This window comes from Aspergillus fumigatus, chromosome 7, assembly GCF_000002655.1.
Source record: "Aspergillus fumigatus Af293 chromosome 7, whole genome shotgun sequence".
In the NCBI taxonomy this organism is placed as follows: domain Eukaryota; kingdom Fungi; phylum Ascomycota; class Eurotiomycetes; order Eurotiales; family Aspergillaceae; genus Aspergillus; species Aspergillus fumigatus.
In genome coordinates this window covers 698861-726507 of record NC_007200.1, presented here as the reverse complement: position 1 = coordinate 726507, position 27647 = coordinate 698861, and the positions used below count along the sequence as shown (strand labels likewise).

The 27647-nt window shown below is 45.3% G+C and overlaps 9 protein-coding genes across 9 annotated transcripts; 3 read left to right on the top strand and 6 right to left on the bottom strand.

Moving 5' to 3' along the window:
• Positions 1 to 3314: 3314 nt before the first annotated feature.
• Positions 3315 to 6618, bottom strand: AFUA_7G02630 (uncharacterized protein). The gene is made up of 5 exons (XM_077805165.1): positions 6199 to 6618; positions 5955 to 6144; positions 5793 to 5894; positions 5618 to 5731; positions 3315 to 5566 (listed from the first exon to the last, which is right to left on the bottom strand). Coding segments are annotated over exons 1-5 (1986 nt in total). The 5' UTR covers positions 6201 to 6618; the 3' UTR covers positions 3315 to 3988.
• Positions 6619 to 7604: 986 nt separating this feature from the next.
• On the bottom strand, positions 7605 to 8221 carry AFUA_7G02620 (DNA-directed RNA polymerase core subunit RPB10; the record flags this gene model as incomplete). Its single annotated transcript, XM_741577.1, has 5 exons — positions 7605 to 7622; positions 7660 to 7882; positions 7915 to 8001; positions 8072 to 8130; positions 8186 to 8221. 5 exons carry the CDS (start codon positions 8219 to 8221, stop codon positions 7605 to 7607), a joined length of 423 nt encoding a protein of 140 aa, XP_746670.1.
• A 462-nt stretch (positions 8222 to 8683) lies between these two features.
• On the top strand, positions 8684 to 10943 carry AFUA_7G02610 (WD repeat protein; the record flags this gene model as incomplete). Its single annotated transcript, XM_741578.1, has 5 exons — positions 8684 to 8844; positions 8894 to 9018; positions 9171 to 9821; positions 9879 to 10760; positions 10873 to 10943. 5 exons carry the CDS (start codon positions 8684 to 8686, stop codon positions 10941 to 10943), a joined length of 1890 nt encoding a protein of 629 aa, XP_746671.1.
• Positions 10944 to 12057: 1114 nt separating this feature from the next.
• Positions 12058 to 13925, bottom strand: AFUA_7G02600 (Clr5 domain-containing protein; the record flags this gene model as incomplete). Its single annotated transcript, XM_741579.1, has 2 exons — positions 12058 to 13714; positions 13810 to 13925. The coding sequence occupies 2 exons, from the start codon at positions 13923 to 13925 to the stop codon at positions 12058 to 12060; spliced, it is 1773 nt and encodes a 590-aa protein (XP_746672.1).
• A 495-nt stretch (positions 13926 to 14420) lies between these two features.
• AFUA_7G02590 (uncharacterized protein) lies at positions 14421 to 14783 on the bottom strand (the record flags this gene model as incomplete). The annotated part of the gene is made up of 1 exon (XM_741580.1): positions 14421 to 14783. The coding sequence occupies one exon, from the start codon at positions 14781 to 14783 to the stop codon at positions 14421 to 14423; it is 363 nt and encodes a 120-aa protein (XP_746673.1).
• A 2125-nt stretch (positions 14784 to 16908) lies between these two features.
• AFUA_7G02580 (uncharacterized protein) lies at positions 16909 to 18060 on the bottom strand (the record flags this gene model as incomplete). Its single annotated transcript, XM_077805164.1, has 1 exon — positions 16909 to 18060. The coding sequence occupies one exon, from the start codon at positions 18058 to 18060 to the stop codon at positions 16909 to 16911; it is 1152 nt and encodes a 383-aa protein (XP_077661293.1).
• A 1169-nt stretch (positions 18061 to 19229) lies between these two features.
• AFUA_7G02570 (Het-C domain-containing protein) lies at positions 19230 to 22349 on the top strand (the record flags this gene model as incomplete). The annotated part of the gene is made up of 5 exons (XM_077805163.1): positions 19230 to 19313; positions 19380 to 19800; positions 19862 to 20034; positions 20096 to 22097; positions 22178 to 22349. The coding sequence occupies exons 2-5, from the start codon at positions 19469 to 19471 to the stop codon at positions 22347 to 22349; spliced, it is 2679 nt and encodes an 892-aa protein (XP_077661292.1). The 5' UTR covers positions 19230 to 19313; positions 19380 to 19468.
• Positions 22350 to 22488: 139 nt separating this feature from the next.
• Positions 22489 to 24490, bottom strand: AFUA_7G02560 (FAD-binding oxidoreductase; the record flags this gene model as incomplete). Its single annotated transcript, XM_741583.1, has 4 exons — positions 22489 to 22581; positions 22639 to 22814; positions 22881 to 24155; positions 24241 to 24490. The coding sequence occupies 4 exons, from the start codon at positions 24488 to 24490 to the stop codon at positions 22489 to 22491; spliced, it is 1794 nt and encodes a 597-aa protein (XP_746676.1).
• Positions 24491 to 24941: 451 nt separating this feature from the next.
• xdhA (NAD(P)-dependent alcohol dehydrogenase) lies at positions 24942 to 27016 on the top strand (the record flags this gene model as incomplete). The annotated part of the gene is made up of 4 exons (XM_077805162.1): positions 24942 to 25166; positions 25230 to 25775; positions 25875 to 25997; positions 26090 to 27016. Exons 2-4 carry the CDS (start codon positions 25749 to 25751, stop codon positions 27014 to 27016), a joined length of 1077 nt encoding a protein of 358 aa, XP_077661291.1. The 5' UTR covers positions 24942 to 25166; positions 25230 to 25748.
• Between the last annotated feature and the right edge of the window lie 631 nt (positions 27017 to 27647).

Genomic DNA, 27647 nt, shown 5'->3' with positions numbered 1-27647 from the left:
GATAGATAGGGTTTTTTTAGGTATCTTACCTTCTAGGGCTAGGTATTAAAATTCTATAAAGAAGAAACTAAACTCCTTATTAGTCTAGTATAGGCTAAATAGCTTATTTTAAGTATTATTTATATAGTTAGGGTTACTAAAGGCATGCTCTAGGATATTTAAGATATTTTAGTAGTTATTAAGGGTATAAATTCTCTTCTTAATATAGGGGGGAAGCTAGGCATATAGTTAGTATATTCTTTAGATAGTTATTTATATAAGCTATCTAACTCTGCAGTATTAGAAAGTAGTTAAGATTAATATTTATTTTCTCTTAGATCTATACTATAAAATACTAAAGATCCTTTCAGTTACCCTTAAACTTATTAGGGTTAGGGAGTTATTCTAATAATTTAGTAGCTTTAGAAGATAGGGTAGTAACTAATATAAATATTCTTACTAGAGTAACTATAGGCTTTTTAGTAATAGAGTTATATATAGGTATAGGTATAGGTATATTTATAGTAGGGGTAGCTAAGTAATAGGCTTAGTCCCTTTCTATAGTAGCTTTTATATACTACTACTCTTTCTCTTATAGCTATTCCTTCTAGTACTATAAGATAGCCCTTAGCTTAGTAGTCTCTTATTTATACCTCTGCTCTAAGGTAATAAGTTTATACTAAAGTTCTAGAAGTTAGGCCTTAGATTATTTAGCTTATTAGTTTACTTTATTAATAGTTAATTTAGCCTTCTAGATATACTTATATACTAGATAGTAGTATTTATATTATTTAGTACTATAGCTAGTAATATACTTAGAGAACTCTTTAGGGTTACTAGGTAGGAATAAGGGTAGAGGGGTAGATATTCTAATAGTATTAACTCTAAGAGAGGAGTTATATAATATTAAGGTACTAGATTACAGGTAAATAGAAATAGGTTAATAAGGTAGTTAATACTTAGACTAGCTATAGTAATCTATATCTATCTATTCTAGTTATAGGGCAGACTAGTACAGGCAGGCTCTATAGATAGGATGTAGCTTAAAGACCTTCTAATAGGTTGCTGAATTATGCAGTGAAGATATTCCTAAAGTTATATAATTCCTTCTTAGTAATGCCAACTCCTATCCACGGCAGCACCATGACACTAGACCTAAAACTACTATACCTGCTGCTAATCTACCCTATCTTATAAAGCCTACTAAGGAGTGCTATATCTACTTCTAGTACCTAAATAATCATAGTAAGATATCTTAATAGACTTTATCACTAGTCTAATACCTAGTTAAGGCTATAATGCTATACTAGTTATTATTAATTAATTTATAAAGACAAGGTACTTTATCCCCTATTAGACTACCTGTGATGCTAAAGGTATAGCCTAACTATATATCTATTATATATAGAAGCTATATAGCCTACTAAGAATAATAGTATTAGACTATGGCCCTTAGTTTATTACTATATTCTAGAAGCACCTAACCTAATATCTAGATATTAAGAATCTATTATCTACTACTTATTACCCTGAGACTAATAGCTAAACTAAGAGGATAAATACTATTTTAGAATAATACCTGCATACTTATATTACCTATCTATAAGATAATTAGGCTAACTAGTTACTATTAGCTAAGTTCACCTTAAACTCTATCTAATCTAAGACTACTAGAATCTTTCCCTTCTTTATAAATTATAGATTTCACCTATATATAGGGTTTAAGCCTATCTAGCCTATAAATTACCTTATTACTAGAGATACTAAGGCCTTTATAAGAAAAATATAAGATATTATTAACTATATCTATGCCTAGATCTGCATTGCCTAGGCTTATTATAAGAAATAGATAAATTATTACTAGAGATCTGCCTACTATTACTATATAGAATAACTAGTTTAGTTAGATATCTAAAATATTAGGACCCTGCGCCCCTAGAAAAAGCTTAACTAGAAATATTTAAGGCTATTCTATATTAAGAAGATTATTAGCCTATATACTTATAAGCTAGATCTACTAGCTTCTATAAAGATTCACCTTATATTTAATATTAGCTTACTATACCCTATTACTAAAGACCCTATTCTTAGATAAAGATAACCACTACTACTACTAGTAGAAGTTAATAACTTAGAAGAATAGATTATTAAGAATATCTTAGATTCCTACTAGGAATACTAGGGCTAATAGGGCCCCTATCTAAAGTATATTATTAAATAGCTAGGCTATAATAACCCTACTAAGGAATCTACCTATTACCTAAGGAATATATAAGAGATTATAGCTAACTTCTACTACTACTACCTAAGTAAACCTAAACTAGTAGATAATTTTAATAAAGCTTAACCCTAAGAAGGGGAGTACTATTATAGTGCTGCTATAGATAGGAGTTAATATTACTAAGAAGGAATTATATAACTCTAGGAATATCTTTACTATATAATTTAGTAACCTATTAAAAGGTCTTAGAGCTATATCCTGTCTATAGAGCCTGCCTATACTAGTCTACCCTGTAACTAGAATAGATAGATATAGATTACTATAGCTAGTCTGAGTATTAACTACCTTATTAACCTATTTCTGTTTACCTATGATCCAGTACCTTGACAATGACAATATTCACATATACTATTAGGCTACCTAGTTAGTAGGTCTCTAGTAAGTATTAGATATAGTCTAGGGACTATATTACTACTCCTAAAGTAGTGACTAGCAGAGAACAGCAGAGACAGATCCCAGGGTATGACCGTATGACAGGAAATTTCAGACTAGTTTATATCTATATATATATATACTTTATTATTATAATATATAAACTACTTAACAGAACTATACCTAAATAAAATATCAAATAGAGAATCTAATATCTATATTTTTATTAATATTAAAACAAATAAAATCTTAGTGAAGTATAAATATACTAATATTTAATACTATATAAAATTAAAGTTTAATATTAGCTTAGTGATTAGAGAATATTAATTTTCATTAGCTATATACTAAGCTTATATTATATATATATAAAGTTTGTTAGAGATTACAGATTAGTATAGTAGTAATTTATAACAAAATATTTTTAGCACATATTAAGGTTGAATATAGATTAATGTTGAGTGAGTTTCTGCTGGACCACAGTGACCTTTCTCTAAATCATGTTGTGTCCCTCTGACACCTAATAACTATGGTAATCTTTTCTAACCTATACTAAGCTACAAGCCCGGGGTAACAAAGTTGCTTTTAAGTTCCTTAACTTTCTTAGGCTTGCTTGTGCTTATTCATTCCTTAGAACTATGGCGTGTTTTTGACACCTGATACCGCCAAGTTTACCAGACACATTATTTCCTAAAAAGATCAATCGGGTACCAGTTGTTTCTGGCCCCCTATGACATTTGTGGGATGCGATGGCTTGTGATTACTGCTGTGATTCGCATGATAATGCGCCGCGTTGCGCGTGTGACAAAAATGTCAACCTTGAGATTTGTTTGAGTGGGATCAATATGACCAATATAATGTTGTTTTCTTAAAATCAAAACCAGGAGGGTAGGTAAAATGGATGGATGGGACTTCAGATGAATGATAAAGCTGGGAGAAGAATGGTTATATGGGTAACGGTGAGTTTCATGAAACTGTACTGAGAATAATTGCTAGAACACTTGATACTACAGATCATAAAGAGGCAAGTATACACCCTTTCTCGCTGTGATCGATCAGAAGTGTTCTCACAAGCCCATCGGCCCGTGGGTCCAAATGAACAGAGTATAAGAAGCCAATCCTCGAGTAAGATAGTCACTTGAGTCATATTATGGGGAAGAATAAAAGAGAAACCCCGCCCGGATAAGGTTTTACCGTACTTATTCCTGTAGATTGAGCCGGACTTCTAAACATAGAATCGACGTAATCGGCAACCAATATACAATTTTATAATGGTGGCTGAGATCGAGCGTATCGAGCCAGAGTGGCAGTATCCATTAAGTAAAATCCCAATGATATCTCTCGCCAAGAGATGCATTATGCCTGAAGTGCGATCCCTTGACGACTAGCGACATCATCTACATGGACACCAAACACTAGGCGATAGAGATCCCGCAGCCAAATATATTGACTGCCGTGTGTCGTCACTTGGACAGCCTTTGCTATATCCGCTGCGTTCGAATGCGATAGCAAGTCAATATTGCGGAATATTGGGTCATGTGCCAGAAGACTCTTATAACTCCTCAGAAGTGAAATTTGCCACGGTGCCGATCCAAACGCGTCTGATGAAAGCGTCTTTACAAAGCTTGATAGGCTCTGTGATTTCTCGGGCTGAAATCCGCTGTCGACCGCGGCCTTGGTCAATAAAGCTTGTATACATGCCAGGGTCGTATCGTTAGGCGACGTTCTTATAGTATTTGTCGAAGATGTTTGCCCAGAACCTTGGCTGATATCCGAGACTGTTGACAAGTTTGAGGACCACCCTGCCCGCACAACTTGATCGGCATCTTTTCGCAGGAGAAAAATGTTCTGAACTGGGGCGTCATCCGGTGAAATAGTGGTGGTCTCATCGAAAATGGTCGTAGGAGTTTCAGGATTGCCTCGGTGGCGCAGCTGTTCATCTGTAGCAGCGATTTCCTGTTGGCCGGCCTGCTGCATGCTATGGGCGAAGGTGGCCTGACTTGGTCGTGGCGTTCCACGATCAGAGTAACGCAAGCTACGTTGGGTCCATCCCTCGCGAAAAAGATCACAGAGTTCCCAGCAAGCTTGCACAGCGGAGCCGAGCATTTCTTCGTTTATCGGCCTCCCTTCCCTTTTACCTTGGCGGATTGTGAACAGCATCTCCGCCAAAGACCATGAAGCCTTCAAAAGCGAGTCGGTCTTTGAGACACGGGTCCTCTGTTTCATGAGACGATGACACAGGGTGATATAGAAGTCTAGCGTCCTTTCCCTAAAAGCGTCTGGTAGATGCCGATCATGCGTGTTGTAAAGATGATTGTTTAATTCGAAACTGACCCGAAGCACTGAATCTGCAATTTCGTTGTCACGGATGCGTATTTCAAATAAAGTTTGGCAGAATTCACGGCACAGGTCTAACGTCGGCTTGACCGGCGACACATACTCATCTTGCTGACTCTCATATAACTCCTGACACAGCTTCCAGCATGATGTCCATGCATTTTCTTCGACGAGACCAGTGCCAGGGTTGTCCACAGTACGCCCGCGTTGGATACAACTCAGCCTGGCCAATGTATTACAGAGATTCCAGCATTCCGCGAGCGCTGTTTTGAGGGCTTTGATCTCAGCTTCACCGTCAAAAAGATGCCGAACGGCGGCTTCGAGTGTGCTTGATCCCCCGTCTAATATGGTAGAGACACCTGTAGTTTGAACTGGAGGTATATTCTGATGCACAAGAATGCTCGGCTCACAAAAGGTAGAGTCCTTAGGTGTATGTTGCTTAGGAGCCGAGATTTCATCAGTGAGAACGCTCGGCTGAGACAGGAGGTCAATGTTTTCGAAATCCTGCCTTGTTTGTGCTCGAGGAGTAGCTCGCTCTGACCAATCTTTCGCAGGTTCAATAGAAGTAGTTAAAGGAGAAGGTGATATAGAGTGCTTCTATAACGAAGTCAGTCGCTGTTAGCCTGTGGATGGAGAGCGATAAAGCACATTTCCTGACTCGCCGTCTCGAACCATCGATGGTGCTATCTCGGCCAAGTTGCTGTGCGATGATGCCATAACTGGGTTGGTCAAGCTGTCGGAGTCGTCACATGTGCCAAACTTCTAGACAGACGCAGCTTTAGCAACTAAGTACGACCCACAGATCGTCTAACATGATCCTTACAAATTGGCGAAAGCCAGGAGGTGCATGTATCACAGACTGTGGAGCATCATCATCGTTCGCTCGTGGGCCGAGAGCGGCGAGAGAAGTCTGTCTTATTTGTACCTATATTTTGATGAAGGTCAATGACGACTATCAACTCTTTCGAGTATAGATAATGCTCACCCTGAGTTCGGTCTGGTTGATGTGAGATATTCGCTGCTCTGGTTTAGTGATTTTAGATGTAAGCGGTCTTTCTGAGTCGTAGATGCCAGTGTCAACATCGTCCGTCTGGTCGCGTGAAGGAATTGTTAGTGAAGAGTCCAAGATATCCATGGTCTCAAGTCCATGTTTGGCAGGGCGATCATCAATGGACCTGCTCTGTTAGCAAATACAAGATCATCCGACGGAAATCAGCCCAGGTCCTTACATAGTAAAGAAGTCGCTGGGCTTGTGTCTAGGATTTTCTGAACCTGCAAATCGGCTATAATAGAGTGCCACCTTGTACGGGTCAACCTCAGCCCAGTTAGCGCTCCTCTTTCAACTACAACACGAAAGAACATGGTATGGCCATTTTTGGCTTAGCTTCTGATAATAAGTACGTTTGATCTTGGACAGGCTGTGCTGTGTGAACAATCTCCCCGCTTGCACGAAGCAGATGGGCATCCACTAGATAATTGTTCTATAGAGTCCCAGGCCAAAGTGTGTTGAAATTTGGCTGTTGGCTTTTTAATGGTCACTCACGAGCGCAGTAATTCCCCGTTGAGCAAACTGTGATATCATGGCATTGTATAAGAGCAGTATACCTATGTCTCTTTTAAGATGAATTTTTGCACACGTGGAGCATACCTACCTCCTTTAATAGCGAATACCTGATAAAAAGCAAGGTAGGTGGTTAAGCATATAAAGCACTCAAAGTATAACGGGCTGCACCCAGGTCAGCCTGGATACTCTTCTCAGTTACTGAGAGATAACAGTGACCTTCTTTGATAAGGGATGTTGTGACATCTAGAAATGAAGAATTTATAGTGAATTCCATTGTCATTGGTTCGAATGCTGATGTATACGGAGTACTTAGTGGACATATGCAGCAGGGCCATACGTTAGCAAATAATTCCCACAAACTTACTATAATTGCCGGTTTCAATCCAGGTGCAAGGATTCCAGTGTTGTGAGTACATATATGTCAGCTACAAGCAATAGGAGCAAGGGGCTTTGCTACCTCTTCCTCCCTTGCGGTATCCATAGAATGCAAAACCCCAAAAACGCCCGAATATAGTGATGTCAACAGCAGTCACGTGCATGATATAGAGAAGCTTAAAGCTGATGCACGGCAGCATTCTCATTCGTAGGCCAAGGTTGAAAGTAGTGGCAAATAATTCATACTTACACCAGGTTGTAAAGTTGGCTGCAATCAAAGTATAGATAGGTCAAATTGCATAGCTGCAACAGAGTGCCCCGGGCATTCTGATGTTCTCCTAGATAAGCTCAACTATTGCATATGCAAATCACTGTTCAGAGCTCGAGTCATCCTCATTTCGCGGTCAAAATAAATCGACCCAGTATCCAAAAAGCACCTCGACCGAAGAGAATATGATAAATCGCCCGAGATTAATCATACGTCTCAAGGCTGACAGCATGAAAGTATGAAAGCGACTCAAATAAGTCTGATCTGAGATGTTGAGCTCTTTAAATCCACATTATCCACATGATCGACAGGAAAAGTAGAGCAGAACCACAGAGATGAGGAAATGTGATCAATGCCCCGCAGACGGGGAAAAAGGTTCCACTTTACTACTCCTATACCTTGGCCTTTCGGATACTGTCAGTTCAAACTCAGAAGTAGGCGTGGCCCTCATGGTAATCGAGAGGCATGATGGAAAGTCGGTACTGCTGCAGAAACGGGACTAGCAAGGCTCTGCACTGTGGGAAAGGTCTTGCACAATGGGCATAACCCGGTCGTTCTGTCAAGTTGGCCAGGGAGAGCGAATTGGATATATTGGGGGTATGTAGGCACAATAAATCCCACAGCCGGAAGACAGAAAACATCATATTTGAGATTTTGCCCGATCTCTTTCAGCAGGATTGTACCTATTAGGAGAATATAAGCATAGCTGCGTGCGAAGTCAGGATCATATATACTCACCGAAGAAGCTTTTCAATGAGATCGACGTGTGTCATGATCATTCTGCGGCAACAGTACCTCTTGCAACCAAGCTGATCCATAGCATCGCTTTACAGAAGGTATCAGCAAAACAATAAAACTCGAAGGAAAAATTGGGTGACTGGAGGGTCAAACTTACCCATCCGGAATACCATCATCAAGTAGCTGTAAATAACGTTCCCAAAGATCACCGACAACCTGGTTAGAATCTATGAGCAACAGCAAGCAGCTTTTAAAAAAGGATCAAATTTACCTTGCCACAAGAAAAGCACCGAACAGGGATAATCATTGGGGTCAAATTGTATGCTAATGAGCTTTTTGAGAAGATCAAGAAGATGCAGAGGATATAAGGTCAATACAGGACACACAATGTAGAACAAAAATGATGTTGCTTAATGGATCCAGTTATGATACTTGCAGAGACTGAACAAAGAATAAACGAATATCTGAAAGGCATTACTCTGGAAATGCGGACGTATAATTTTGCATCGCTTCCCCACATAATTACTGTTTTAGGAATCAACTAACCTTATGTATACTAGCCTCAAAATCGGGAAGATCTTGGTGGGACCAAAAGGGTTTCAAAAGAGAAAAAAAGAACTGAATGAAAAAGCATGCCTACAAGAGTACCATGACTCTTTGTTTATCGAACTACCTCACGGCATCTCTGAGGTCATTGTAGCAGTCTGAACTAAGCTGCATCGTTTTGAATTTGATCCGCCGGACCTCACCTTGCCTAATCTCTCCTACAATGTCAGGCTCGAGTCTTGCGCCAGGACATACAAAAAGATCCAGAACTAGCGATGCCGAGAAGGATAGAACCAAGCGTCGTCGATTTTCCAAGGGCGCACTTGATGTTACTGAAGACGTACGACTAGCCGCTAAAGGACAGGCGATTGAGAATAACACTCAGTATGCCACTTCCACACAAGATACTTCTGCGCATGCTCGTGATCAGCAGACGAAATTCTCACGGCAAAATTGGTGTCTCTCAAGTCCAGTCGGTGGGCAGTATAGCAACCTCGACCCGATTATCACCTCGAATGAAGAGTGAGTTACCACAAGACTTGATGCGAAGAATGATTAGTATAGCGATGAGCGCTAAGTGATTTGTTGTAGTTATCTTCTTGTCGGGACTGAAACAGCAATTCATGTTCATTCGATTGGGACCTCTTACCGGTCCCGTACGTTACATTTGAAGGATGGACAAAAAGTCGTTGGTTACAATATCTGCTCAGAAAACCCGCAACATCTATATATTATCACTTCAACTGGTTGTGTGAGCAAGTGGAATTGGCTTTCTGGAGATCAAATCGCTTCTTGGGATTTGGCCCGAGAGACCCTCCATGCTGAATTATGCCCCTCTGAGGTCGGGGAACTTAGGTATGAGCTTCTCTTTTCTTTGCGAGGGCGCAAGGATGGAAAGAGACAATTTACAGTCACCTTATTTAATGGTGGAATACCACGCGACATTGTTGTCTTTGAAACGACCCAACGAATAGACAATTTCAGGGTTTTCAAACAGGGACAAGCGATAGTCGCGTGGGCCGGTCAGCGTCTTCTGCTTGGCGCCAGGGAATTTAACACGCCAGACCCGTCAACTATGCAGTACGCCTGGAGGGAGGTCGTCCTCCCTGTCCGTGTCACTTGCGTTGATGTTCGAGAGAGCGGAGCACGAAATCGAACAACACCCCAGGGCTCACAGGACAATAACCTAGATACCATGGACCTTGTTTTGGGAGAATCTGGTGGCTCAATTTTAATTTATCCTGATTTTCTTGCTCTTTTCCCTACAGGTGGTATTGGCTCGGACGATAGCAAGGGCTTGGCTCCTCGACGGCTGCATTGGCATAGAGGTCCCGTCAATGCAGTCCGTTGGTCAAAGGATGGTATGTACCTACCCTATCCAGTACGAGTAAGGAGGCAGCCCCGTTAACAGGATTCAGGTAACTACATAATCTCAGGCGGAGATGAGTCAGTCATGGTATTGTGGCAGTTAGACACCGGTCGCAAGCAGTTTTTACCTCATCTTTCTTCACCTATTTGCAATCTAGTCGTTTCTACAACTGGGAAAGCTTACATCGTGAAGCTTGCTGACAACTGTATTATGGTGCTGTCAGCGACAGAGCTGCAACCTTATGTTACTATCACTGGACTGCAACTTTGCCATCAAGTTAACAAGCCTGCCGATGCAGCTATGCCAGAGTCGCGTGTCGCACTTCAACCCCCTGCAGCTGTATTGCACCCACAATTCCATGATCGGCTTCTTGTGGCGGTACCAGCTTCGCGTCAATCCGCACGGAATTATCATTCTACAACGAGTTCGTGCATGCTACAGACATACGATATCCGCACCAACTCTCAAATTTCCAGACAAGCTCTTGCGCGGACCAATGCCACGACTTTGAGGATCAGTCCAGAGGGGACCGAAATTGTTACTCCCAACGTCAGTCACCTTGGCATATGTCAGGATGGAAAGTGGATGGCGACGATCGATGACTGGATACCGCGCCCTGAAGATATCAGGGCTCTTGACTCGACTAGTGCTTCGTCAGGCAGCCATACACTTCATCGGGAAACATACCTCAAGTTCTGGAGATGGGATGAAGTGTCCAATACGTGGGAGTTAACTACACGTATTAACAGCCCTCACTCCTTCAACAGCGTTTCGGTGCCTATTCTCGACCTCGCGTCCAGACCATACAGTCATGAGTTTGCAACAGTGGGCTGTGATGCCGTGCTCCGCTTCTGGTGCGCGAGTAACAGGCCATGCCTGGGATCGGCAACGGAACGTTCAGAAAACCGATATCAGACCTGGAAATGTCGAGGTACTATCGACCTAAAATGCGCATTTATTGGTGGCGGAACTGAGCCCGCAAATGCAGCTTGTATAGGCTTTTCCGAGGACGGGTCGGTGCTTGCTGTTTGCGTGCAAACCAGGTCCAGTCCGGACTACGGCCTCGTCATCCTGGTGGATACGCAAAATTGCAGAATTCATCACAGTAGGATAGGGGTTTACTCGGGTCGTCCATGTGTATCCAAGTTCTTGGGACGCTATCTTGTTATCCTATCCCTGCATTCGACACATATTTGGGACACAGTTGGCGACATAGTCAGAACGATCAATTCATCAGGCATTCAGGATAACACTCCGTGTGACGATCAACTTCTGGCCGTGAGCTCAAAGTCGCAAACCTGTGCAGTTGCCTCAAGAGTCCCCCGACATCTGGCTGGAACAAGAAGGTCGTCCGGATCTCTGTTCGATATACGAGTCTATGATGTGCAGACCTTGTCCCTGCTTACTCGACAGTCTTTGAAGCATTGTCCGGTATCCCTACTTTCAGATCCACTCACTGGGGATTACATCGTCGTTGATGCCAGGGCCAATGTCCTACGCCTCAGTTGTTCTGATAAAGCTCCCCAGTCAGTACCGCAATCCAAGGACGGGATCTCTTGCAATTACGGGCTTGGGGGCTTATTTGGAACACGTTCTCGCGCCATGAGTAGGCATGATAATCTTCAGCCTCTTCCAGTCAACGGAAGCTCTTCAGCCCCGCAGCCATTTGGGCTACCCGGGGTCTTTACTGATACTCCTCCATTTGTGTTGCCTCCCACTAGTGTTCTTTTCAAAAATCTGGTGCAAAATCTTACAACTTGAGTGGGCAGACCAGAATCAATGTACCTTATCTGTTCATACAACACAGAAAAATTTTTCGTTCTATTTGCTGTCCTTGTTGCCATTATTGACTGTGAGGTGTCTTTATGATTTTCCTTTGGTTGCCTGCATAGGCGCATCGCATATATCAACAGTCATTAGTCCTTTGTGCACATACATCGGAGACAGATCGGACATTTCATCCAGGCTCCGACTTGATCTCATTACGCAAACCCCTGGGGTCATCTCAATTGACGTCACTCGACCACATGTTTGAAAGCAAATTAATTTCTAGGGGGAGTTTCCTACCATAAGCAAGATAGCATAAGGTCAATCAATACAGACCATCGAGGCAGGATGAAGCAGGGCACAATCGCGTAACAAATATCACCAAGTTCAAGCCAAACAGTCGATCGACCCATCCATCGCTTTTTTGCGCATTGGATACCCATGTGGATGCCTTTTAGGACCTAAGCTAGGCGACAGACAATGTATGCTCTCCGCCTATGTACATGCGTTAAATAAGCGTCGAGTTCATTATCGTCATGGATGTTGAAAGTGACTTCGTTTCCATGCTCATCCTGATCGATTCCCTGTATCTTGGTAACGATAGAACCAGGATACCTTGAAACAACTAGCTGGCGTAACTCGGTGACGGATTTTGTTGCTAGTTTGTCAACGATAGTCTTAGTCTCCTCGTGAACCTGGTCTGGAGGATAGATTCGCACATAGATCGGCACTTGCAGCGAAGTTGAATCTAGAATAGGGTCAACGTATCCAAAAGGATTCCCCGTATCATGAGTTGCTGAGGCAAACGAGGTATCATTTGCCGCTTGCAGAAGCGAGGGATCTATTTGCATGTCACTTAAGTCGCCTGACGTCATCGGGGCGCTGGCGAGAGCTTGCGACGCAAGCGTGCTGATTCCATTAGTAATGCTGCTGAATGTGCTATTGTCATTTGTGCCGGGAGCATCTGGACTTGAGATATTGGTGCGAGTAATAGACTTCTTCCGAGAGGGATCTCGTTTGGTTTGGTCATCACGAAGTCGCTTCATTACATCGCGGCAGAGCACTTCGAGAGCTTTCAGTTTTGTAGCATGCTCTGGATCCGCCGAGCCAGGGGCAAGGATGCGTTGCAGCAACTCAGAGTCTCGAATCCAAATTTCCTTCAGTTGCTTCCAATGCTCGTCACCAGCCTCCAACTTGCTGGTAAAATGAGCCGCTTTTAGCGTATTGTAAAATGCGTTTCGAATTTGGCGGCTTTCTTCGGGATTGATCCCAAGGGCGTTTTTAGCTTCCGCGATTGTCATTCGCCTTTCTAATGTCCTCATCCGTTTAGTGACATCTGTACAAACGACATCAAGAGCGAGGGATTTGGCATCCAGCCGATTGGGATCTTCCCAGAATACCCGCTGAAGATGTTCAGACTCTTGTATTAGTCTGTTTTTTGCTTCCTGCCATCTTTCAGGTCCAGCAACAGTTTTCTTGATGAACCCTGCCTCTTCACATATCCTTTGAAACTGATCTCTTATTTGACGGTAACTAGAATTGTCTAGGCTCAGGTATTTCTTACTCTCATCGATTGTGGTCTCAGAAGGAAAGCGAGGTGGCCCAGGCGGGTCGGCTGGTAGCCCAGCCCATTCCCTGGTGCGCCGACGCCGCTTCCTGGAAGCCCAACGTTCAGCACTCTCCGCTTTCAAGCGTTCAAGTCTCTCTTGACGCTTCGCGAGTACATCAACCGATAAGCTAGGCGATGGAGGCTGCATGACCGATGAATCGGCAGGAACATTCTGAGGGTCGTAGTAAGGTTCTGTAGACTTGTAAACTTCCTGTTGGAGTGCCAGTAGTCCCTCGTCTTCTGGTAGCTGCATAGATGGTCGGATAGCTGCTTGCGACTTCATTCCATTGGGAACACGGAGTAGCCAGCGATTCTTCGCACGTACTCGCATCAATTCTCTTTCTTTAATTTCAAAGCCTTCTTCATTCAAGACACGCAGCATGTCCCGTTGGCTTGTATTCCGCTCCCAGAGTTGTTTGATGCGAGCGACAAGCTCTGCATTTTTGTGGGCCGGGTTCTGTTTGGAAGGAAAGCCCCATCGTTTAAACTGAGTCTGAAAGGCGCGCTTACTGTTACGATGTCTTAGCCAAATGTGAATGAGAAACGTAATCGAATCTTGCGTTGTCAAGAATGGGAGACGAAGCGCACTGGACTTTGTGCATACCTGGGTGAGAATTGATATACATTTCGCATGTATTCCATAATCTCCTCCAGCGCCTTCTTATCTTTGATGTACATCTGATAGCATATTTCTCTCTTGCCCTCCCAGTCGTATACCATGACGAGAGTTTCGGTGAGACGCTCCCCCCAGTGGAGGTGCGTCCCAGGAAGCGGATCTGATATGAGGAAGAGTGATAACGGGAGCCGATGGGACAAAAGAAAAGGCGCCTGTTGTCGCTCCTGCAGACCGTAGTATGGTAGTATGTTGAGCTATCTGGCACGCCGTAGAATAATCGGAAAGTTTGGCTACGCAGAGACTGCTTCTGCGCAATTTTATGGTGCCGCTCACGTGATTGGCCACCTTCATACCTTATGAAGAGACCGCTACTTACTGATATTTGTACATGGAAAATACGACACATGGCAGGCAGCAAGATGAAGCATTTGGGTAATTTCCAACTCCTGAGAGTCTCATATGATCATTTGAAATCGTACAAACGGCCCAACCAAGTGGGTGATCCTCGAACGTGGGTACGAAAACGGGTTCTATCAAGGCCAGCTCTCTCAAACCGAATCCCATATCAGGGTCTGCTATGTTCGGGACATTAGATAACATCAGCCAAAACTTTGGAATTTCCTGCGTATCTTGAAGATCCTAGTCCGTAACCATGTTAAAAACAGCATCCAGGTCGTCTTGGAACCTGATCTCCAAGAGCTTGGATTCGACTTGCGCTGTGGCACATCCGTGGGAGAATCTAGCTCTTCAGTGGCAATCGACTTCTCAGATAGCCCATTCTTGGGCCCTTGTTTGTTTGCAATTTTAAATGATGTGCGCCAGTCTTGTTTTCCCTTTCGTTTCATTTGTTTCTCTTCAGCCCTCAGTTGCTGTTCTTCAAGCTTGCGTGCTTTGGCTGCTTCTTTTTCCTCAAACGCTTGACGTGCTGCTTGAATTGTGGCAGCACGAGACATAGGATCCATGCTCGTCCGTGTCTTCGATCGGAACACGAAATCTAAAGATGATCTTGAGACTGGTGACGCTGCTTCAAGGGAGCTGCTGTTGTCTCGTGAATAGCCAAAGGATGTTCGTCCGATCAGGTTCGTTTGTGATACACTAGGCATCCTTGTGAACGAACTATCATGCATCTGCAACGAATGTCGCGCTGTCTGTGTAGGAAATCCACGAAGGGAAGATCGAAGTGGATCGCATTCTGTCCGAGTGGACCGCCCTGGCTCAGTCGAGACTCGCCCTTCAAACCCCTCCTCTTCCACGAGAGGTGTTTGACAGGACTGACTTAATTGTGGTGTATGGGCACTAGGCAATTGGCGCGCAGATTGAACGCAACGCAAGTCGGAATTGTCCATGCCTGGGCTGCTCGCCGTAGAGAAACATGGTGTTCCGCTGATAGACTGGGTATGCAATGAAACACTCCTCTTGGCACCAGTTGTAGTATGAGACTCGCCGCGACAGTCTCCTCTCCGAGAATTCGTAGTTATTTTGAGCCCTTCTTCCTCAAGAGATGACCTTGGGAGATCAATCGACATTGTTGATAGGGGATTGCAAGTTGCCTTTGCGAGTAAGGGCATGACTTTGGACCTTCAATCAAGGAAGGACACAATGCTTGGGTGATTATTCGGATTGTCGATGTGACTGAGTATCACCTCTGGGACAAGATGTGTGAATTTGGAATCCTTCATGTATCAGATGATAAGGAGGGATTCTTGAGGATCGCTCAGTTGGGCCGAAGATTGGACTGGCAATGTAGTATCATGGCGAAGTGACAGGACCCTAACTTCCAAATGCGCTGTCCAAACATGCACGAAAGAATTTGAAGGCAAAGAGAACCAAATCAATTAAGATTATTTGTAGCAAATTGACTTTCGTTTGTGCCAAACAAAGGGGAGGTCAGATAAAACGCCTTTCCTATTCCACGAGAGCGCTCTGACGCAAGTCTCCTTGGACAGCATGAGACAATATATGCTCAATGCTAGGCTAAGGAATTCATGGCCGTCTTAGAGCACACTGAATAGCAAGGTAAGTGCAAGTAGGGCAAGTGAGAGCCGTTGCTAAAGGGCCGGTATTTGAAGCTCGTTGTATCTATTATCAGATATTTACCAGAGTTGAATCAAGAGAGTAGCGGGGTAAGACTATGTGGTATCGGCCGGCCCAGACCACTAGCATCAATCAGAATCAGTGAAGCTGAAAACAAGAGATGCAGACCCAAAGTCTGTGGTCAGATTGAATAATGAGGAGGTGCTGGGACACAAAGTCAATATGTAGTTAATGATATGCACGCAATTTGGGTACTGTTCAGCCACAGGACAAGAAGGCACATGGTTAGGAGGTCAGGACACACTGTGGATATACCGGAAAGACGGAGGAGTGGTTTCCCGGACAAGGTTGGGAAACCATGTAGGTAGATACCTACCTACAATACTCGTATCAAGCGCTCCGTACAGTACAGCTGGATATCAGGTATAATAATGTATCCCCTTCCTGGTACCTAGTGTGGAGTACTGTATCTCATAAGTCGTAAGCTATTTACTACTGTAGGTAGGCTGGCACTTCAGCTTCTTTGCAGATATCGCAGTGAAGGTACGGAGTACCTATGCATGGAGCATAGTCTTCCATGATGACACCCTGAATGATGATCATTACCAAGGTGAATGATACCTTATTCCTTGTGGATTCTGCTCGAGTTTGGTGTGTGCCTTACTAGCCAGATGACGGAAAACAGGATGAATAATCAAACATAAATTAACGTAATCGGTAAGCGAGCGGATCACGCAACCGAGCGGATCACCATACCATAGAATTTGGCCGCGGCCGAAATTGGAGGCTATTTTGAACCCCTAAAACATGATTTTATTACTAAATCTAGTTATTCTTGCGCTGCGGACATTGCAATCGCCTATGGCCTAGAATATGGCAGTCACTGCAGCGTGGGGGTGCCCGTTGAGGGCGTTGTTCTGTATCTACTACCTGCTCTGGAGGGATAGTTGGGATAGCTTCAGCAGCCTGATCCCTGCGTTGAATGATCTCCTGCCCTTCCTGGATAGATAATCCCACTGCAGTTTCTATCTGCCGCCTAGATCGCTTCTGCTTTTAAAGGTGCTTTTCATGTGCAGCACGTAGATCATGATTTTCCTTTGCAAGAAGGGCAGCGTTATTCATTGCCATCTCACACCCCTTGATAATCTGACCTAGCACAGCCTTTGTAGGGGTAGGAGGGCTGTATGTACGCTCCCTAAGTAGCTTCTTAAGTGTAGTTTCCTGCTTCTTCAGCTGCTTGAGATTGTAAGGTGTTTTTGGGACAGAATTAGTTGATCGGCTGCCTGGTGGTGTAGGTGTTCTAAGCTGGATATTAAGCTGACTGAGCACCCGATCTGGATTCAGTGGTATTAATCCAGTTGCTGAAAAGCCACTTTTAATATTATCTGCTGAAAAGATTGCCGTACAAGCTTGTGGATAGGCCTCAAGGAAATCAAACTTGTCAATATGGTTGAAACCAAGCCGCATCTTATCCTCAATCAAGCGGCCATACGCACGCTTAAGAGGAGAGAAACAGCCAACATCTAGAGGCTGGAGGAGATGTGATGAATGTGCAGGCATGCAGATTGGAATGATATCATTCTCAGTGCAGATTTGATCAAACTGTGGTGTTAGATGGCTCCCATGGCCATCAAGAATTAATAGTCGATATCTACCAGTTATACGACTGGTAGTAGCAGGAATAAAGACTTTTTGAAGCCATCGTAATCTAATCTGATCAGTCGTCCATCCATTCTCACTGACCTCGATCCGCCAGTCTGCTGGTAAGGCTGTATCTTGATACCAGCCCTCAATAAGGACCTTTCCCTTGAAGATAATGCATGGTGGAAGCACCCAGCCAGTAGAGTTAATACACTCTATAGAGGTAACCCATTCGCGGTTCCCTGGCTGGATAAGGAAGGGCCGACTAAGCATCTCAGCTCTTGTAACTACCTTAGCAGTAGCTACTAAGCCCATTGCAAAGCCAGTTTCATCAAAGTTGTAGATATCTTCCAGTGTAATCCCATGCTGCATTATTGTGATCTGGACACGATTGAACCATTCCAGGATAATCTTTGGGTCTTCACATTTAGCACGCTGGTGGTTATAGCGCCTAGAGAATCGGGTTTTGATCTCATCATGCCGATTAATGAAGTTATATACCCATTTCTCTCCAACAGTCTGGGTAGGAGTTGAACCACGCTGCGCAAGCAGGATATTCGCCATTTCTCATACATGGGACGGTCGGGGAGCCGCTCCACGTTGATCCATAGATAGAATCCATCTAATAAGTGAATCCTCTTCATTCTGAGTCATTTTATGGCCATTTGCGCGTAATTCAGCTCGAAAAGTATGCCCCTTTAGGCGCCGCTGGAGGGTAGTATAAGGCACATTATAGACACGCGCAGCTTCACGAATATTGAGAATTTCCTTATTTTTCAAAGCTGATACTGCAAGTAGGACCCTTCCCTCCTGCTCAACTAAATTTTTTGAGTTTATACGCGCTTTTGGTGGCATAGTGGCTGGCTGAGCACTGCAGCTTTTGAAATAGAAGTCAAAACACGTTTGGTGATCCGCTCGGTTGCGTGATCCGCTCGCTTACCGATTACGTTATAAAATATCTCTTCAGCAGCTGGAACGAAACTCACAAGCTCATTTCGCCACCAACTATGACTACTGGGCTGTGATCCGTGAGGTGTAACGGGTCATCAAGTATCTGTAAACTGTTTACTCCTCAGTGGCTGGGGTGTTTCAGGGATGAATCAGGTACCTTTATGGTACCTGTAGGTACCACAGGTACGCACGGGATACTCCGCATCTGGGTAGTGTAAGGTACGGTCTTGTTTGGCGCCGGGTGCGGATGGCCTTTACTATGGATAGTCTACAGTAAGATTCTCCAATAGTACTCGGTACCCATGTACCTTTACTTTAAGGTGATAAGTACCTTATCTTACATAATAACCTCCTTGGAGCCTTCATCCCAGTGCAGAAGTTTATACGGAGTGCAGAGTGTATCATCATCAGTTCACCACCTCTCCACAAGACGCTACTAGTACCTTATTATTGTTATTATTTATCATTGTTATTATTACTACCTAGGCTTACCATAAATACGGAGTATTGCTAGGTCCTAAGTACTCAATACGATTAGTAACCAATAACAGTTCATGATTTTGCTTTGAGACCCGCTGTTAGCCTTTTTGTTGGTATTTATTAACCTGTGTGGGTGCTGCCAAGAGGTTGAGCACTGAGACAATGAGCATGACGTCTGACGGCCTCTCCTATCATTGTATACCGCCAAGAGGCCAATTGGGGACTCGAATGGTGATAGGGCTCCTTGATTCTGACTAAATATCAATAACTCCACTCCTTGTTATTGTCAATCTCGCCCACAGCCTGAATTAAAACCTATGGCGGGGTACTCATTCTATTCCTCTCCCCCTCCTTGAGCAGGTACACAGCAGGCCCTGTTCGATATAGTCAGTATTTCTCTAACCCTTACCCTAGGGGAATATCTTATCACAAAGGAGTTCTGATAGTAGCAGGTTTTTCTTTGCATATTCGCTCATAAGCGTTATTCAAAATCCCGAACTCTGGCGCTTCCTAGTTTCTATCCAAGAGGGATTCATCAGCCATGGGGTCAAGCGTCCAGAGCCTGACCCTCTCCATTCTGCTCCTGTTATTGCTATCGGAGAAAGCCCACGCCTTCGGTGCTGGCAATATCGCATCAATTTCGCAAGTCGAGGGTCAAAATTGGCGCCATGGCGATATTGAAGATACGTTGTTAACCTTGTTCTTGGCCCGTGCAGCTGGTGGCCGTAAATTTGGCAAGCTCGATGTGCAGCGCGTATATTTTGGAAATTGGCTTCGCGATTATAGCCAGGCTGTGGATGTCGGCACCCTGAAATATGTCAGTGCCGAAGCTATTCGCATACTTATATGGGTTTTGGGATTCCTTAGTTTTGGGTAAGTCGTCAATATTTGCAGGCATTGCCGCAGTGATCACTTGCTGAAGAAACGTCCGCAGCTACGGAACCAAAGAGTTTGAGGTGACCACTGAACGCCTAGGTTGCTATGACCCTACTGAGCATATCGATAATCCTCTCGGTTATGCCGAAGGGGAGGACGCGCGCCGGTATGACCGTCGATTGAGAGGCCCCGTTGACGAGGAGCGCGAACTGTCGGTCGATCCCAGGACGGGTGGGAACCCCTTTGCAACTGAAAACTTAGCCCGGCTGACCTCTCAATCCATTGGATCTAGGCCTGAAAAACTATATCGCTAGTGAAGATCTCAGCATCGGGACCTCTGCGGGCCTGGTCCGCAGAGTCTTTAAGCGTTCGGTTGAGCTGGGACGGCGGTATGCAAGATCACGTAATGATGATGAGCTCCATGAGGCTCTTCGTTTGCTTGGTACTGGCCTCCATTGCTTGGAAGACTATGCAGCACATTCCAATTACACTGAACTGAGCCTTATTGAATTGGGAGAATCAACGGTCTTCCCCCACGTGGGTCGTAACACCAAAGTCAAAGTTGACGGTGCTCAGGATTACATCTATCCCATTGTCACTGGCACTTTTGGAGGCGTGGACTTTTTTCACTCAGTACTGGGTGAGCTGTCGGACAAGACGATTCAATCAGAAGTCCAGTCTCTTGAAGGGGTCATCAATGAGTCGCAAAGTGGAACTCCGACCGAGAGCCTCATACAGGACTTGCTCAACAAGATCCCCGAGGGACTAATTGGAAACAGCGATGATCAAGCCAACAAAATGGACGAGTTCAAAGCCAAGTCTCAAAACGCCAAGCAGCAAAATCAAGAGATCAGTCCCCGTGAGCCTGAGGAGTGGACGCGCTACTTGGACAATGTGCATCAGCAGATTTACCCTGTTCTTGAGTGGCATGATGAGCTTATCAAGTCCATCAATCGCGCCATTGAAGAGATTCCAGTCTTGCCGGAGCTGATTGAACAGTTTCAGGAGCAGATCAACATCTTTGTCTTTTCCATTCTTGCGCCCTATATACTTCCCATCATCCGGCAGGTCAAGGTCGAGCTTCAAACCGGCTCCTCCGAAGTCATTGAAAGTAGCCGGGCACAGCAGCACGTTGTATTCAATGATGATGATTCCTCAAACCCCACCCACTCAATGCTCTCTAAAGATCATTTCTCGAACGTCCTGAACGAACCGGCCGGCCAGATTGCCTCCCGAGTAGTCAAGTGGACAGTACCTCAGCTGATGGAGTGCTGGGATGACGAAAACATTGATGTGGACAGGGTACTAGACCGAATCATCACCGGCGTCTTCCATCATCCGGCTTTACGTCAATATGGCGAGGATGGAGCATCTGATATACGCCAAATCATGTTCGACACTGTCGAGGAATGGTGGGGCAAAAAAGATGAGGCGGAACGGGAGAGTCTTCGAGAACAGCTCTCTCGTGAGGGTGTTCGTGAGGGCAAGAATCACAAAGAAGGAGTGCATGATTCAGGACATGGATGCGGTAAGCCTTTAACACTCCATAAGGCTAAAACTAGCCCAGGGGAGAGTTATAAGCCGAGCACGAGCGGTCTTGGTAAGATTGCGGCTGAGGCTGCGGGCGGTGGAGCCCTCGGAAGCTTAGTTGGAGGTCTTGTGAGTGGGGTTGGATCAATTCTACTAAGCGATTCCAGCTCTCGTCGGTCTGATAATGAAAGACGCGAGACTGATTTCCAGGAGGATGGGCTCCCTGGACAATCTCGCCGACAGTATGGGGGCCAGAGCGGATTCAAAACAGAGGCTGACGGCGAGGTTCGTTATTCCGGGGAAAGCAGGTACGAAAGGGAGTCTCGACAGGGATGGAATGAAGGCCGCTCAAGAGACGTTGATGATCCGACATACGAAAACACCTCGAGCTACTCCCGTGGGGAAGGAGAGAATGATCATGAGCGACGGGAATGGTCCCAAGATTGCCAAAGGCATGGTCCTCGAGGTGGTCGACAAAATTACGAGGATGCGCACGCGAACCTTGATCGCCGTTCAGACCTCGAAAGCTACGAGACTTCTGAGAGATATCTTTCCGTTGAGAATCGGAGAGTTGTAGAGTACGGTCGCGATCGACCAGACTATGACGGTAGTGAAAGTCTGTGGTCCCAAAAGACACAGGCGGGTTATGAACGTGCAGACGATGATAGGATAGACTATACGAATTCCAGGTACGATTATGACAGCGGCCGTTCTACATATGACACTGAACAGACTGGGCCCTATGAACACAGCAGACCAGAGAGGTTAGTGAAACATACGTCAGGGGACTTTGGCCGACGTTGACCTTTCTACTTTGGATGTATCACTGACCACGTCTGCGCAGGGAATATCAGCCGCGGTACGAGGGCCGGCAAGGAGCATACGAAGAAGTTGAAGAATATCACACTCGAGTAGAGTACCGTGGAGACGAGGACAACGACAGCAGTGAGTACGCCCAGCCACGCCATGGGTACGGAAGACGCTACGAAGAGGATTCAAGGGGTTACGGATATTAGCGACGTGATCAGTCAATCTAATCGCTAGTATCGAAAACGTCGGGATTGCACACCATCTTTACCTATCGCTCTTCCTTCCTTTGGCTTGTTCAAGCTATATGAACGACCTACTTAGTACTGCTGTTGTAAATGCCACTGTTCACCACTTCTTTAGTTCCACTGTCGTCGGTTGTTCTACTCGAACAACTTTGTCGCAATTAAGTAAACGAAGGGGATCCAGCGCCATTTTTATCTGCATAGAGTCAACGTCGGGATCAAAAGCAGTCATACAGCTAGACTCATAACTTACCCGCCGCATAGTGTCCACCGTGGTTTCCCCAACCTCATGCTGAAGATAGTCCCGCTTGATGAGGCCAACCCCGTGTTCGCCAGTGACTGTGCCTTCCATTTCAACTGCTCGCTTGACCATTCGGTGCACAACACCTTCCGCAATTTTCTTTTCATCCTCATTGAACAGGATAATTGCTAAGAAGATTGGGAAGATATTAGTTTGTACTTTTACTTAATGATGGAAAAAAGCAGGGGTAGTACCGTGAAAATTGCCATCCCCAACATGGCCGCAAATTCCGGCTAACAATCCGCTTTCTGTCATATCCTGCTTCGTTGCCTCGATTATGTCGGGCAGCTTGCTCATCGGCACTGCCACATCAGTTGTCCAAACGCGGTCCTCGGGGCCTCGCCTCATGGACATCACACTCCAGAGCGCCTCTTTCCGAGCACTCCAAAGTTCTTTCATTTCATCTTCCCCTCGAGCGAATTCGAAAGATTGCCCTGCACTACTAGAGACGATTTTCCGAACAAGCTCAATTTGTTCTTTGACCCCCACAGGGGTCCCTGTGAATTTGAAGAAGAGAGTAGGTGACTCCTTCCACTGTCGACGAGTTGTCCGACTATCGTTGATGCATTTCATTTGGACGTCATCAAGGATCTCCACCCCCGCAACTGGGATACCTTCTTCCACCACGCGGGTCACACACTCTGCGGCGTTGTGGATTGAGGGGAAACTAGCAACAGCAACACTTTGACTCTTGGGCTTGACAGTCAGCTTCAATGTAGCCTCCGTCACAAGCCCAAGAGTTCCTTCGCTTCCAATGAACAGCCTGGTGAGGTCATAGCCGGCGCTCGATTTCCGCGGACGTTGCCTTGTTTTGATAACAGTCCCATCTGCAAGGACAACGGTCAAAGAAAGAACCCATTCTCGCATTGTGCCGTATCTGTAAGCATTGGTCCCCGAGCAGCCAGTGCCGACCATACCGCCAATCATAGCACCGGGACCCGGGTCAGGCGGAAAAAAGAGGCCATCTTTAGACAATTCCTCATTAAGGTCTTCCCACCCAACTGCAGGCTGGACCACAACATCAAGGTCCTTTTTGTGGAGCTCCAAGATGCGATTCATGCGGCGGAAATCGATACACACGCCTCCTCTCGTGGGAGCAAAATGGCCCTCCAGACTGGTACCACCGGAGTAGGGTGTCACAGGAATGACGCGTTGATGGCAGACTTTCATAATTCGGGAAACCTCCTCGGTGGTTGATGGATAGAGAACAAGGAAAGGCCTTTCATCTTTTTTGAGAGTGTACGACGACCAATCAGAACCGGAATGTACATCGAGGTCACCATGTTCCGTGGATACATTCTCCTTTCCAAGAATCTCAACGAAGTCTGCCCAAGCGGCCTGTAAATTTGCCGGCGAGATATTGTGGAGCGGCGGCTCGATTTCGAAGAGGGTGGTGGTTGACGACGTTGGGAGACTAGCGGGCTTCAATGATCCTAGATAATATGCACCAGTAGAGAAGAAAACCAATGCTATTAAGACGAGAATTAGAGCCATATCGAAGAAAGAAGATGAGCTAAAGTACCCATGGCACGTATCCCTGAGCGGATCGCATACCGAACGTCAAAGCCGCATAGCGACCACCTGGTGACTGAGTCTGATACTGAGAAAACCGTTCCTGCTCAGCGCGCTCCCGCCTCAACCGCTGCTGCGTACTCTCATACAGCTGATTCTTGAAGGACTGCGGTTTATCATTGGCTGAGATTCGAGCAGTTGTCCTGAAGTATCGGTACTGATAAGTCCTCGGCCGAACAGCATGGGAAACCGCCCTCTTCCAGGGTTGGAGAAGGACAATGGATCCAACCATAGTGATGGGAAATTTAATATAGACCAAAGATAGCAAATATCTCGACCCGACCTTCAGTTAAGTCGGATAGAAAGGCATTTGTTTTCTCCGTCAGGTCAGGGATACTCCGTTCATGACGGATATTTTCTTAGCACCGCTCCAACGAAAATATGCATATGCACATTTAGCTTAATAAGCCTTCCTCATTGGCCAGTCCTGGGAAGACTACTCTGTAGAGGGGTATGAGCGAGTGTTGTGATTATTACCTCAGGTATGTCCTCTTTCTTTCTTTCGTTCTTTCTTAATCATACGGAGTATTCTTTACTTCTTGCGTTTGTGTGTTATCGATTAATAGCCATGAAATAATGGCCAAAAAGTTGATCAATTGTCCCACTACATTAGTTAAGCCGTTTGTAAACCTCAAAAAACTGAGTGTAAATGCAGACACATTTATCAGTTAAACTTCATCTCCACAACGCTAACCTATTTAACCGTCTGGCGATAATGGTCACGGGAACAGTAAATATAGTGACTATCAAGAGGAGATGAGGAAAGAGATAGTCAAAACAGGAACACACTCTCACTAGGTATTAATGTTAAAGGATATCTTATATGCGAGACGGGAACATCAAGTACTCATGGCAACTGCTGCTTAGGTGGGCTATGACATCAGTTTGACACCATCCACATCCCAAGAGTAAGTAGCCATATGAATATTAGGTGGCATAAGAGATGAGCCTCAGCTGAAGCTGAATCTAAGAGTCCATATTTTCCCCCTTCCGTCTCCTTTCCTGGTTCAACCTTTTTCTTCCAGCTTCGCCGGCTAAATAGGAGGTACCACTCGGGTAATTTCCAATACCTACAAAGTATACCTACGAAGTAAAAAGGTCTCGCCCGACCCGACTGAGGTCAACAAGCCCCCACCGGTGTGACCAGACAACTTGGCAGGGAGCGGAGATATTCAATTCAAGTCGCTATATTATCCACTATCTAGACAGATGTCCCTCTGAAAAGCTCGCTGCTTCAGTTCGTAAGTTCTGGGTCTGGATAATTTGGGTAAGCTTTTTCTCCACACGCACCCCCCTCTCTTTTATCCTGTCGAGTATAACAGTAGCAAGCAACCCTCCTTCTCTTCCTCTGTCTTTCCCTTTCATTTTACCTCCGTGTACCTTCTTCGGACCGCCGACGTTCTCACAACCGGCTGAGAATTCCTATATCAACGAAGGAATGATAAGAAGAATACACGGTGAAGCTTGAGCATAGACAAAAGCGATACAAAATGAGTAAATCAACAGCCACTGCCCAGGTGTGTCCGCGTCTTCGGTGTCATCACCAACCATGAAGCCAATAGGAGCAAGGAGAAGAGGAAAGAAGAAGAAAGAAGGTTAACATCTTATCAAAATAGAACCTGTCCTTTGTCCTCGAAGGTATTCACCAGGTCAAATTTGAAGATCGACCTATTCCAGAACTAAAAGACCCTCACGATGTACTGGTGAACGTCAAATTCACTGGTATCTGTGGCAGTGATGTACGTATCTGCGCATTCAGCCTAACCCTTTATATCCACCTGCCCTGCGGGGCCGTTGATCAGGCTGACTGTTTCGGATCGGTTGCATTCAGGTCCACTATTGGGAGCATGGTTCAATCGGCCAGTTTGTTGTGAAAGGTCCTATGGTCTTAGGGCATGAGTCCTCCGGAGTCATCAGCAAGGTCGGCTCAGCTGTCACAGGCTTGAAAGTGGGAGACCGTGTTGCCATGGAGCCAGGTATTCCATGCCGTAGATGCGAACCTTGCAAGGCTGGGAAATACAACCTCTGTGAGAAAATGGCCTTCGCAGCGACTCCACCATATGATGGCACCTTAGCCAAATTCTATGTACTTCCCGAGGACTTCTGCTACAAACTTCCCGACAATATCTCCTTACAAGAGGGGGCTCTCATGGAACCTCTAGGCGTCGCTGTTCACATCGTGAAACAAGCAAGCGTCACTCCCGGCCAGTCCGTGATCGTTTTCGGAGCCGGGCCCGTCGGACTTTTGTGCTGTGCCGTCGCAAAAGCTTTCGGCGCCGCTAAAATCATTGCTGTGGACATACAAAAGGCAAGACTTGACTTTGCCAAGAAATATGCGGCAACATCAACTTTCGAGCCCGCCAAAGTAAGCGCGGTGGACAACGCGGACCGACTGAGAAAAGAGAACAACCTGGGTGTTGGTGCAGATGTGGTTATCGACGCCTCAGGGGCTGAACCGTCTGTCCACACTGGAATTCATGTTCTGCGCCCCGGTGGCACATACGTGCAAGGTGGCATGGGCCGGAGCGAAATAATGTTTCCAATTATGGCGGCCTGCACGAAAGAGTTGGCTATCAAAGGTAGCTTTCGGTATGGGAGTGGTGACTATAACCTCGCGGTCGGCCTGGTCGCGTCCGGTAAAGTCAATGTGAAGGATCTTATCACCGGTGTGGTCGAATTCCATGACGCGGAACAGGCATTCAAGGAAGTCAAGGCCGGGAAAGGCATTAAAACACTCATTGCTGGAATCCAAGATTGAGACAGCCACTCCGATGATTCATATGACTTCCGGAAAGGTGTGATTCGTCAATGGACCTGCGCCGTCTCTGCCCTTACCTGTTATGGGACCAGGAGAAGAGGAGAACATGGTAGCCGCTCCGGTGTCTAATATTTGGAATGATATAATGCATCTGAACCCAACTCAAGTCAACCACGGATTTCACTGGTCGCGTGACGCAGGATGGACAGGATTTCAGCCGCTCGCAAGTGACAGAGCTGTAGGTAGTTTTATGCATAATCAGGTATTCGCTGATTAGCCTCAATGGTAATTGATGCCCTATCAGAGCAGCGATGAGAGGCATTAGGGAATCGCACAGCGTAGAAGAAAACGGCGAGAAAAAGGCAAATAAAACGAGGAGGAAGGCCAAATTACCGGGTCCCCATTGTTCTTGAGAATAGCGAGCAGAAATGGAACCTAATTCCCGACGCAAAGAGGGCGATGTAAGTATCTAGAGTGTGTGCGTCTGGAATAAGCAACCAGAGAGAATATAGAAGGAAAATGCACACCTCCGTTTGTTGTATACGGGGTGAATGAATTCCGGTGCGCAGACCTTCCAGAAAAGAAGGGCTAAGCTAAGAGCAATGAGTGACTTGACACGGGCGAAGGAAGG